The sequence below is a fragment of the Gymnoscopelus microlampas genome (genome assembly GCF_963454915.1).
Source record: "Gymnoscopelus microlampas genome assembly, chromosome: 9".
Classification (NCBI taxonomy): domain Eukaryota; kingdom Metazoa; phylum Chordata; class Actinopteri; order Myctophiformes; family Myctophidae; genus Gymnoscopelus; species Gymnoscopelus microlampas.
The window spans coordinates 25,737,966-25,750,242 of record NC_139946.1 but is presented as its reverse complement, the minus strand read 5'-3'; the positions used below and the strand labels follow the sequence as shown (position 1 = coordinate 25,750,242).

At 40.4% G+C, this 12,277-nt stretch overlaps 1 protein-coding gene across 5 annotated transcripts in view; it reads left to right on the top strand.

The window, feature by feature from the left end:
• Positions 1-12,277, top strand: part of clocka (clock circadian regulator a) — a 50,192-nt gene that overhangs the window by 24,152 nt on the left and 13,763 nt on the right. For all 5 annotated transcript variants that reach the window (XM_084066338.1, XM_084066339.1, XM_084066340.1 and 2 more), the window contains 8 exons: positions 6,498-6,557; positions 8,156-8,304; positions 9,449-9,540; positions 10,293-10,382; positions 10,590-10,710; positions 10,893-11,006; positions 11,432-11,550; positions 12,190-12,272. In XM_084066338.1, coding sequence (XP_083922464.1) covers positions 6,498-6,557; positions 8,156-8,304; positions 9,449-9,540; positions 10,293-10,382; positions 10,590-10,710; positions 10,893-11,006; positions 11,432-11,550; positions 12,190-12,272 — 828 coding nt within the window. The remainder of the gene's footprint in view (positions 1-6,497; positions 6,558-8,155; positions 8,305-9,448; positions 9,541-10,292; positions 10,383-10,589; positions 10,711-10,892; positions 11,007-11,431; positions 11,551-12,189; positions 12,273-12,277) is intronic.

Sequence of the window (12,277 nt, the reverse complement as noted above, 5' to 3'; positions counted from 1 at the left end):
ACTAAACTCCTGTTAAAAATAAAAGGGAAGGTTATGACTTTGTAATAAGCTCCCACAATTTTATGAAAATTACCCTGGTTTTGATACTAAGAGGGCAAGATTCAGTAGTACTACAAAGTTTTCTCCAGTGGAAGGCCTTAAAATACTTTGTCCATTTCATGGGTGCTGTTTAAAATGTAAAAGGTACTTTACATTACTACACCTGCCGAGATGCGTGATTCTTACCCGCATTTCGTGCGCTTGTGTTTGTTTTCTATGTGTGCGAGCGTGAGCTCCGCTGGTCATGTGAAGGAAACGAATGCCACACCCGTGACATTGAATGCCACGCGAACGTGATGCCTTGTAGAGGCAGAGGAGGGCTTCATTAACATTGGCTTAGGTAGACAAACACCAAGCTCAGGTTCAACATGAGGTTGGCTGCAGCCCATGGTTGCTTCGGCGCTCTAAAGCCTCACTTATATTTAGTTACGAGCGGGGGTTCTCCCACCGAAAATAGCCGATCTACAAGCTCGTAGATCAGCTATCATTTTCATTGCGCGACACCCTCGCGCAATGAAAGTATAAATCAAGTCTATTGCAAACCCACTAAGGGTGTAGCCACCAGCCATGAGTGATTCCTTCAAAACAGGAAGGCTTGCAGTCCACACACACACCCATTCATCCTCCTGTGGAGGGCAAATATCATTAGTGTTAATGATTAGCTTGTACTATAGTCGTGTGTGTGTGTGTGTGTGTGTGTGTGTGTGTGTGTGTGTGTGTGTGTGTGTGTGTGTGTGTGTGTGTGTGTGTGTGTGTGTGTGTGTGTGTGTGTGTGTGTGTGTGTGTGTGTGTGTGTGTGTGTGTGTGTGTGTGTGTGTGTGTGTGTGTGTGTGTGTACTATGTATAGTGTGTATGTTTGACTGGAGTGTGTGTGCTGTTTGAACAGTGGAACTTCCCTGTTTTGAGTTTGTCATAATGCATCATTCAGAGGGGTCTGAGTGTGTGTCATTGTTCAAAGAAGCCGGCCTCGGGGACACCAGTCCAAATTGCGCTCTGGGTGGAACAAAATGAATCACGAGACACTGCAGTGTTTCTTACAGGTTGAGACTTTGCTGGGTGTTGGGGGCAGGGATCACAGCTCACATTATCTTGAGCGCATAATATTGAGCATCTATTTTTGTTTGTAAACATTTTCATTTAGACGTACAAAGATATTTATGGAAATTTAGAGTTGCCCAATTTAGCCATCATGGTGATTCCCAAATTCCCCTGACATTTCTGTGTAGCCTTGTCACTGCAGCCCCTACTCGCTCACCTTCCAGTGAGGAGCCCTCACCAGGAGGATGTAGCACCTTCGTCCTACTCCTCCGGTTCAGCGCGGTTAAGCTCGGCCAAGCCGGAGGCACCGTGGTGGATTCTAACGCCTATAGTCTCCTAGGTGTTGGACAGGAACTTGCACCACCTGAGCACCTTGAGGTTCTGATAACCACTCCCAATTCAACAATGTTTTTGTAATGAACCGAACAATAACTGCTTACAAGTTCAAGCTAAGAAAGCTTAGAAATCAATATTACATTTCATGATTTCATCAAAACGTTGCTGCGTTCCAGTCTTTGAATCAATAGTCTATGTTATTATAATCAACAGTTGTCTGACAACAGCCAAGCCACCAGCCTTGACTCCAGTAGATCCAGTCAAGACATTGACTAAATAAAGCTCAAGCTCTCAGCAGTGATATTGTGCAAGCGTCTTAATTTCTTATATATGTGAAACTAATTGCTGACAGATGTACCACATAATCCAATAAGTGCTCACAAACTGTGCTGTAGAGTTGTGGTAAAGCAGTGTCTACAAAAAGTAGTTCCAGACTGCAGACACTGTTGCGACTCGTCTGCTCCCAAACCGCTCGTCTCACCGTGATCCTAATCATAACGCTGCCTGTTTACAGTGTGCGTGCTACTTGTGCAGTTTGCCTCATCCTCGCCTTTTTCTTTTGTATTATGGTCGCAAAAATCTTGTATGTGCAAAACCGTTACTTTTCAGGAAATTGAAAAAATAACCTGTTGCAGTGAATCCAAAGTAGCTTTTATGAAGTCCTTTTCATTGTTTTAATATTTCTAAAATCCATAGATAACCACTTAGTTTTCTTATTTCTTTTTTTTTTTACCTTTTTTTATGAACATTTTCCAAAATTATAAAAGACATTAGACAAGAAAACAAAAGACAAAACAAGACATAATGCACAAGGTCATGGGATGATCAGTATAACAAAAACAAAAAAATGGTTTACTTAATTTCAAAATAAACAGACATGGTACATGCCTTAATTATGAGAGATCTGATACATTGGTCAAGTATGCACACCATTTTCTCCACTTTCTTTCTCCTTCCAGTTCTTTTTGGAGTCATATGGAGTAGGTGATCTGCTGTAGAAGATGTTTAACAATATTGACAAATAGGCCAGCAGTAGGACAGTTTTTTCTGAAGCCAGTATTTTGTAATGGACTTTTTACTTGCTGCCTACAGACTCTTAAGTAAGTAAGAGTCATTCATCTTTACTCTATGTTAGATGTATGCTACACTGATACTGAAACCCAGGATTTTTTTAAAAGGAAATATGAGCATGATCAACCATGATCTCTCGGCAACCCTTCCAGCAGCACAGCTGAGTAGTGGTGCAACAGATCGATTTTGAGTAATTTCTTTCGCTTTTTTTCCATTTGAAATGTTTGTGCGACACTAGTAATCTGACTAATCGATTTAGTGATATAAAAAATATATATATACAAATCTTTTCATGTCGATTCATTGATATATAAAAAATAAGACAAAGTATTTAAAACATGCTTCTCGATTAATTGAAAAAATAATCAATGGAATAATTGCTATGAAAATAATCGATAATTGCAGTCCTGAGACTAGCTGAGTGCCAGTTTTAGATTTCTGTTTGGGAATGATAAAAAAGCAAATCAGTTTTTTCCAATAGAAGTCTATCCAGGTCAGGGGGTTGGTAGAGGAGAACTGTATTGTCCAAGCATTCACCCACGTCTTGTCAAATAATTTTTCCCATTGTTTTTTTCATCTAATCTGTGTGGAGTCCTTGTTCAGTGATACGATTCCATAGTATCATTTGCTTATAAGACCTTTACTACTTCCCGAGTTATAATGATCAATATATGTATTGATGACAATCAATGGGTCTCTTGGATTTAGCCTCCCTTTTACTATAAACTCGCGTAGCCAGACAACTATTCCACAATCTCCGAATGCTATATAGAGTCTGGAACTACAACTCCCGAAATCCGATTGAGGAAACTGGCACTTCCGTTCACGAAAATATATTTCAAAATATCTTTACATTTTCTTTTTTAATTTCCATTTCTGCTAAGCAGCAAGCTAAATATACTTAAATGATTTTGATTTATAGTCGGATAAATTTGCGCGACTGTAAAGACGAAACGGAAGTGGGGAGGAAGCTTCACATCCGGTTTATATTCTAATCATGATCAGAGCTTCCGAGTCCCAGACTGTATGACCGGAAACATTTGAAAATTGTGGGAGGCAACAGTCTGGCCACGCGAGACTACTTTTACTATAATAATCACATAGCTGTAATTAACTTAAAGTCGTGCCATATGTTTTACATAGAATATAAAAACTAATAAAGTCACATATTTTGGTTATCTTGATTTCCGAGTTCCATTGTCTGAATCTGCAATGCTGGCATAAAGTCAGGTGCATATACCGGCCATCTTAGTACTGTAGTTTAGCCTCTCTTTTAGTTGGAAATGTTAGACCACCCCAAACTTTTAATGAAAGATTGACCCTTTGGCTAACTGCATCTGAAAGACTTCCTTGTCCCTGTCAATGCAGCCAAGCAATGACTGTATTGGTGTTTCCATGAAAGTTAACTATACTCTTCCAGTTGGCGTTAGGTTACACCAATATACAAGAGGTCTCAACTGTGCTCACAAATAATAATCCCTTAAAGACGGAAGGGACATGACCCCGCTCTTCTGCGGCAACTGTAGGGTCGATAATTTCACCCTTGGTCTCTCTTTATCCCACATGAAATATGTTTATTCCATTCTCTGAATTCTTTTAGAGGTATTTCTGCTGGTAGTTATATGAAAGATGTAGTAATCTGGGTAGGAGGATTATTTTGACGGATCTTATTCTGCCGCCAAAGGGGAGCAGGCCCCACCTATTGAGATAGATGGAACCACTTTGAACCTGGTGTCTCTATTTTGGGTTCTCTATGTCAATAGGCGAACATTTTCAAAATGTTTTAATAGTTTTATGATCTACTGTTTGAAGAATAGTAGATCATACTGTCATACGAAGAAGTACAAAACAGGGCATTCATTTGTGTGGGGACATAAAAGGACAGCGGACAATATTCATCTGTTTTTCATGAAGAAATTCCCAAATTCTCAACATTGCATTGCAAAAACAATGCAGAGCTCTCTATGTAAACACAGACTGAGAGGCATGCAAATATAGTGTGTGTGACATGCCGGTAGTTAAAAGTGCCTTACATTGGCATAGTCTCAGTATAGCATGCATACACTTGTTAAGTGGGAGAGTGCTTGAATGAAAGGAAACGAAAGCATGTGGGCCTCCAGAACTTGATCTGACTCCGGGTGGCTAATGAAACCAGCAGCAGTAATGACTAACTGACTAAACATCTCTGCTGTTCCACAGCCATCGCAAGCAGCTGAACAATGCGGGGGCGACGTCACGTCACTGCTGCTTCCTGCAGGCCACACGGAACTCACGTGCTGCCATATGCGCTCAGGCTGGGGGTGACGTTCAGGCACGCATGGAGTTGATCCCTGGACTGTGCTGGTTTATCTCTCATATCCGCTCTCGAATAAAGCAGTATCTTAGCCTTTTCAGTGATATTAGATAGAAGAGAAGAGAGAGCATGTGGTATAAGACCCAGTGCACACAAAATGTGGTGGAACCTAAGCTACATTTTTTAACTACCTGCCCACTGTACCAACTAACACCATACTTCCCACAGATTACACCCAAGGAAAGTTTGAAAACAAGACTGATGAAATAATATGAATAAGGAAGAAAACCTTGCATATCTGCTGGTTGAAGTACAACAATCTGCAAACACAACTGCAAGCTTTGTGAGCTGTTGTGTTTGGAGAAGGATGTCCAGTGGAATACAGCCATCCAAAAAACGGACTGTCATAATGTGTAATCATGTTACTTATTTTAGTTTTGCACCTATACACGAATGCACGCAGTGCTGCCCTGTAGGTGGCGCCGCCATTGCTGCGGTGTCAGACTCGATCAGCTGCTGCTGCGCGGTGTCAGTCAGCTGCAGTCACTGACTGCTCACTTTACTCTTTTACCTGCTTTTTACTAACTTTTACTAACACTAACTTTACAAAGATGTACAGAAAATCGGGATGAACCTGTGTAGTTTATGGCTGCTCTAACAGCCAAGCAGGTAAAGAGTAACGTGAACAGACGGACAGAACCGCAGCAGCAGCTGACTGAGTTTGACACCGCAGCAATGGCGGCGCCACCTACAGGGCAGCGCTCCGTGGATTCGTGTATACTTGACTGCGAAGTTGAAATGTTACACTGCTCTATTTATACATTTCTTTATTATAGTAGAGGTAATGTCTTAACTGTATGCATTTGTTTTTGTTTATTTATTTTTACATTTGTTTTACTTGCTATGGCAAATGTAAACAATTATTTCCCATGCCAATAAAGCCACATTGAATTGATATTTAATATCACTCACAAGTATTTGTATTTGTTATTTTATGCATATTTAGGGCATATGAGGTGGGTTTTATCAGCAAATGATCTGTGCTGAGATGGAAGAGAGTCATGTCCATTCCTCCTGCATAACAGTTCAGTGTGTGAACAGAGGATAGCTTCTCTCGTACAGTATGTGGATTGACAGAGGAGGTGACAGCCACTGCCTGAGCTGTGCTTGGTTGTATTAGAGCGGCAGAGGCTCAGGAGGTAGACCGGTCATCATGGAATCAAAAGGTTCCCCGTTCAATCGAAGTGTCCTTGAGCAAGACACTTGGCCCCGAACTGCTCCTAATGAACAGGTTGTTGCCTTGCATTGCTTGCCTCTGCCATCGGTGTGTGTGTGTGTGTGTGAGAATGGCTGAATATGAAATATATTGTAAAGCACTTTGAAATACTTAGGAAGGAGCTATGTAAACGCTGTCCATATATTTTACCATTTGTACTGATCAAACCCAAACCTCAACAGCCCATGATGCGATGTGAGAAATACTCTGTGTAGGCGCACATAGATGCTGACACTTGTTAAGATCTACAGATAGATACAATCACACCACATGAACTCCTGACAGGCCTATATTTGTCTCCCCAGCCTCATTCCTGCGTTTCCATAACCTTATTCTTGGAGTATTTTAGCCTGCAGCGTAGCTCCTGAACGACTGAATTAAAGTGCTGGAGCCCCGGTGCTGCTGGGAGAATCCAGTCCAACCTGTGTTTTGTTTGCTCTGCAGGGATGACAGCAGTATCTTTGACGGGTTAATGGAAGAAGATGAAAAGGACAAAGCAAAGCGGTGAGTTGCCAGCTTTGGCTCCAAATCAAAGATGTTTATCCAGCTGCACTGTAGCCTGGATTAATTTAAAACCATTAAACCATGAGTACAAGGTGCAATGTGTGACTTTCACAGATTTTACCTCATGTAGCCTATAATTATCTCGCCTCCTTATAATTAGTAATCAGACTCAGATTTTCCACATAGCCTATTGCAGTGGTTCTCAAACTTTTTCATGCCAAGCACCCCGAAGTTGATATATTTGGCCACGGACCCCCATCTGAAAATGTTTTGTGCCAGGGATAAAGTGGTTACAATTATTGTGATGGTGTATTTACTATTTTTGCTGGGCACCCCCTGGAACCTCCCCAAGGACCCATGGACCCCCAGCCGGATTTCCACTGGCATGGCACCACACCACACCCCACATCCTACTTGTGCTGCCGTTTCCATTACAAGGACCTGGGCTTAGTGGTGTCAAAGGGGTCTGAAATGGGTGCCTATTTTGGCACCACTCCAGAATAGGTCTGAGCTAGGCCAAACGGGGCCAAACACTTCATAATGACTGGTCCCTACTCACTGACTTTTTTTATTTACTTTTTATTTAGACCAGGGTATAGTTGTAGTACATGATAATAGATTATATTGTATTATAATCACTGTTCTAATCTATTATAATGTATTATAATTATCATAGTTGTAATACATTATAATACTTTACAGTGTATTATAATCACAGTTATAATACATTATAGTGTATTATAATTAGCATAGTTGTAATACATTATAATTTATATTGTATTATAATCACAGTTTTAAGGGTCCATTTGGTTCTTACCGATAGCGGGAGTACACCTACACGTGCACAGGTGATCTGCATTTGTATATAGGACAGTTGGCCATCTACATTACATTGTTAGGCAAGAAGCAGTGACCTCCACCTATGTTTACATTACAAAGGAGTGTCAATGACCGGAGTCTGCTACTCATACCTGTGGATGTGAGAGGAGGTACTTTTGTGTAATGGAAACGGTAGTTATTTTGATGCGGTGTCGTGTACTGTGGTGTGGTGTACTGTGGTGTCGTGTGGTGTGGTGCTAAAGCTGCAGTCGAAATCCAATGGCCTATTGCATGTGTTCTTTCAGCACCACAAAGGTGGAGATATCTTCTCTCTCGTGCACTTTCTCTGCCTCTGTGTGTGTGGGCTCCGCCACAGCTGGACGGCGCAGCGCATCTGGTGCCACTGTTTACAGAATGTTATCATTCATCAGTGGGGATGCTCACATAATTGTGGTTATAGTTATAGTGTGTATGGTCCTTTATACCTGTGGTTCTCAAAGTACGTTCCGGGGACCCCCAGGAGTGCTTGAAGGGGTTCCAGAGGGTCCCCAGGAAAATGAGTTAATGTAGCTGCATAATCAATTTAACCCCTTTAGCCCTATTTTATACAAAAATAAGGCTTTTTTTTTCATCACAAATCTTCTCTTCTGGGGGTCCCTGTCTGGCACAAAACATTTTCAGATGGGGGGGTCCGCAGCCAAATAGCCTACATATCAATTTGGGGGTCCTTGACCCCGACCCCCAAACCACTGGTTTACACCCCTGTTGTCGCCTGACAGCGTGTCCCGTAACAAGTCTGAGAAGAAACGCAGAGACCAGTTCAATGTCCTCATCAAAGAACTGGGGACCATGTTGCCAGGCAACACCCGGAAGATGGACAAGTCCACCATCTTGCAGAACAGCATTGACTTCCTACGCAAGCATAAAGGTAACTACATTAAAAGCTGTAATGCCAGGGGACACGCTACACAGCAGATTATAAATATCACTTTGTTTCCTAGTATTAAAAAAATGTTTTATTTTAAAACATTTTCAAGAATCAAACATTCTAAAATGTTTTCTGAAATGAAAAAAAAACAAAAACAATCAAGCTTTTTCAAAATAATTTAATAAAGAAAAAAACATTTCAGAAATAGTTAAATTAGCAGATCTACAAGCTGTCAACCCATTGCGATGTGTCGTGTTGTGACTGCTATTTTCACTATTAAATAGGGTGTAAGTGATTAATTCATAATTCATTTTTCTAAGTTTCAAATTAATATTTTGGGTCCTGATATACCTGATATACTTGCGCACAGAGTGCAAGTATATCAGGGCAGAATTCTTCAGAAAATAAGGACAAAATATCGAGGTACATTGCTGAATTGTGTAACTAAAGACATTGATCAACAACATTAACATCGTCGCTGTCAGACAGAAACCCTTGTATGTCAAAAAAATTAAATGTAGCCTATAAAAAAAAGGGAAAAATAGCAGATGTAGCCTACAAGCTTACATGTCGCATCACAATGCGTTGTGAGATTTCAGATCGCCTAACTTTTTTTTCTCTTTAACTGCCAGAGTATATACACAATCCTACCCCCTTCCCTGCCATAGAATAACATTGCAAAAATAGGTAAAATGTGAATTTTGTCTCCGTTTATTTTTTAACATTGAAGTGAATGGAGCAGAAAATCTTCGCATCGCGTTATCTCCTGCTTCCTTTGTGATAAACGAAAAATTTGAAAAGTAAAAAAATAAAATAAATAAAAACATTTTTTTTTTAATCTCGTCTTTCTCGTCGACGGCTGGCTGAGCCATGCGGATAAAAACGAGAAATCTCGTCAATGGCAGATAAAGAGTTAACGTAAATGAACACCCTACTTGATCATACTACAGCGTTGCACAAAAGCATCAAAAGTAGTAGATCCACAAGCTCGAAACAAGCTTGTTTTGAGCTTATAGATCTGCTATTTTTGCTACTTCTGAAATGTAAACCTGAAAAGTAACAGTTTTGGACGTTTCCACCCGACAGAGACGATGTACAATTCATGCACCCAGACCTGAGCCGTTTTGTCCCCTCTCTCCATCAGAAATTTCTGCCCAGTCAGAGTCGAGCGAGATCCGACAAGACTGGAAGCCATCATTTCTTAGTAATGAAGAGTTCACTCAGCTGATGTTGGAGGTAAGGCCTGTGACACAATTATCACATAATCGCCTGATCACAGGTAATTGAAATTATGTTTTGCATAATCGTCAGAATCGTTTCCATTCATTCATGTAATGAATCTGTTGAAAAAAAATGTTCATCCATTTTCAAAACATCAAAAATAATGGAAGTAGCAGATCTATGAGTTCACAACACGTGGCATCGCGAACCGTTGTGAGCTTGTAGATCGGCTATTTCCACGATTCTTTTTTTTTTTTTTGGCCCTAGCTTATTTATTCTGATCAGTGGTATCGGTCATTGTCAGTCATTAAGGCTCTGATTACAAAGCCTTAATTAAAGGCAACCGAAAAGTAATTGTTATTTATATGTTCTAATGTTCAATGCCAAAAACACAATTCAATCGCTAATGCAATTTGTGTGACAATTAATCGTCAACTAAAATGTCATCATGGTGAAAATCCTATTTAGAGGTGAGATTTGGCAAAGTCTTTAAGGCTGGACCCTCACCGATGACACGAATCACAGGGCAGAATGTTAATAGCAGTACGTTTTGTTTGTACCAGGCATTAGATGGTTTCTTTCTGGTTAATAGCAGTATGTTTTGTTTGTACCAGGCATTAGATGGTTTCTTTCTGGTTAATAACAGTATGTTTTGTTTGTACCAGGCATTAGATGGTTTCTTTCTGGTTAATAACAGTATGTTTTGTTTGTACCAGGCATTAGATGGTTTCTTTCTGGTTAATAACAGTATGTTTTGTTTGTACCAGGCATTAGATGGTTTCTTTCTGGCAATCATGACCGATGGGAATATTATCTACGTCTCAGAGAGCGTGACGTCTCTGCTAGAACATTTACCTGTGAGTGGTACAGCAATTCTCTGGACCTATCTCAAATATTGTCTGGAACTGTCAAATGAACGAGCGGTGTTTAACAATGCTTGTATGTTAGCTGCCCTACCCAGTTTTCATTGTTTGATGTTGCTGTGTTCATGGAGCTACAACAACCTCCGGTGGTTGGTTGACTGAGTCTCTACAGGGTTTGATGTGTGTAATTGTGCGTTTCAGTCTGACCTGGTGGATCAGAACCTGTTGAACTTCCTGCCCATTGGGGAGCATTCAGACGTCTACAAGGCCCTGTCCTCTCACATAATGGACGCAGAGACCCTGACACCTGAATATCTGAAAAGTAAGTAACTGCAGATCTCCACTGGTGCTTCATTTCAGCCTGTCATTTTGACAGCATTCATTTGCGTTATACATGTATCTGTCTTACCATTCCCTGAGTGCCTTTGATGTAAGCTTTCATAGATACGATAAATTGTACTGTTTTTTTTATATATAACACAGTGATTTATTTGTTATTTCCAGCAAAGAATCAGTTAGAATTCTGTTGCCATATGCTCCGAGGAACGATAGACCCCAAAGAGCCCCCTGTGTACGAATACGTGAAGTTCATTGGGAACTTCAAGTCCCTGGACAATGGTGAGTTGAAATAAGCAAGCATCTGACCATTGTGTTTGCCCAATCTTCACAATGTTTTTTTTTATGGGTTGCTAGTAAATATCTTTTTTTTTTACACATTATTTTCTAAGAATTCTTAACATTTTCAAGAAAAAGAAAATCTAACTAATTTCCCAGAAAAAATAAATAAATGTTTTTTTTCCACAGATATTTTCCACACAAAAAAATAAATGGTGAAAATAGCAGATCTACAAGCTCACTGCGTATCTCATTGCGACACGTTGTGAGCTTTTAGATCGGCTATTTTCAATATTTTTGGAATAGGGCTTAAGTTATTAATTCAAAATATATTTTGAGTATCACATGTATATTTTGGGTCTCGAACTGGAAAAGCTCTGGAACTGCTGCTCTAAAAGACTATTTGTTTTCTGCCGCCCCTCTTGCAGTGCCTAACTGTACCCGAAACGGTTTCGAAGGAGTGATCCAACGATCGCTTCACCCGGCCTTTGAGGACAGAGTCTGTTTCATAGCCACCGTGAGGCTAGCCAAACCACAGTTTATCAAGGTAACAGTGAAGAGCTTCTCCATTTTGTCGGATTAATTAAACGCATGAACCCTAACATCCCTATTCTGGTCATGTTGTAATTGGCAAACATTCCAATCTACAAGCTCACAACGCATTGCAATGAGAGGCATTGTGAGATTGTGCATCGTCTAGTTTTGGAAAACAGTTTTGGTGTCGAGGGAGATAAGGAGAGTGTCAAGTATAGACCCCTGGCGGAATCCCTATATAAGTATATAGGTTTAAGTGGTTAACATATTTACCATTATGCTAATGGTTATAAAACTCTAATAGATGATTTCATAGATGTCAATGTTTTCATTTAGATTTTGAGACTCTAACTGTAATTGATTTGATATACTGTACCTCAGGGGTTCTCAAACTGGGGTCTGGGGACCCCCAGGAGTCCTTGAGAAGTTACAGGTCTGTAACTCTGAGTGTCCAAATGGAACCAAATGAATCCATTGGCTCCATTTGGACAGTGTGGATTGGGGTTCCCGAGATAGAAAATGGTATCAAATGGGGGTCCTTGTTCTAATGCATATCAAACTGGGGGTCCTTGAAATTAAAAAGGTGGAGAATCACTAATATACTGTATCCCGTCTTTTGTGTCCACTGTCCCATCCTTCCCTCCCTCTACAGGAGATGTGCACTGTAGAAGAACCCAATGAGGAATTCACCTCCAGACATAGTTTAGAATGGAAGTTTCTCTTCTTGGACCACAGGTAGA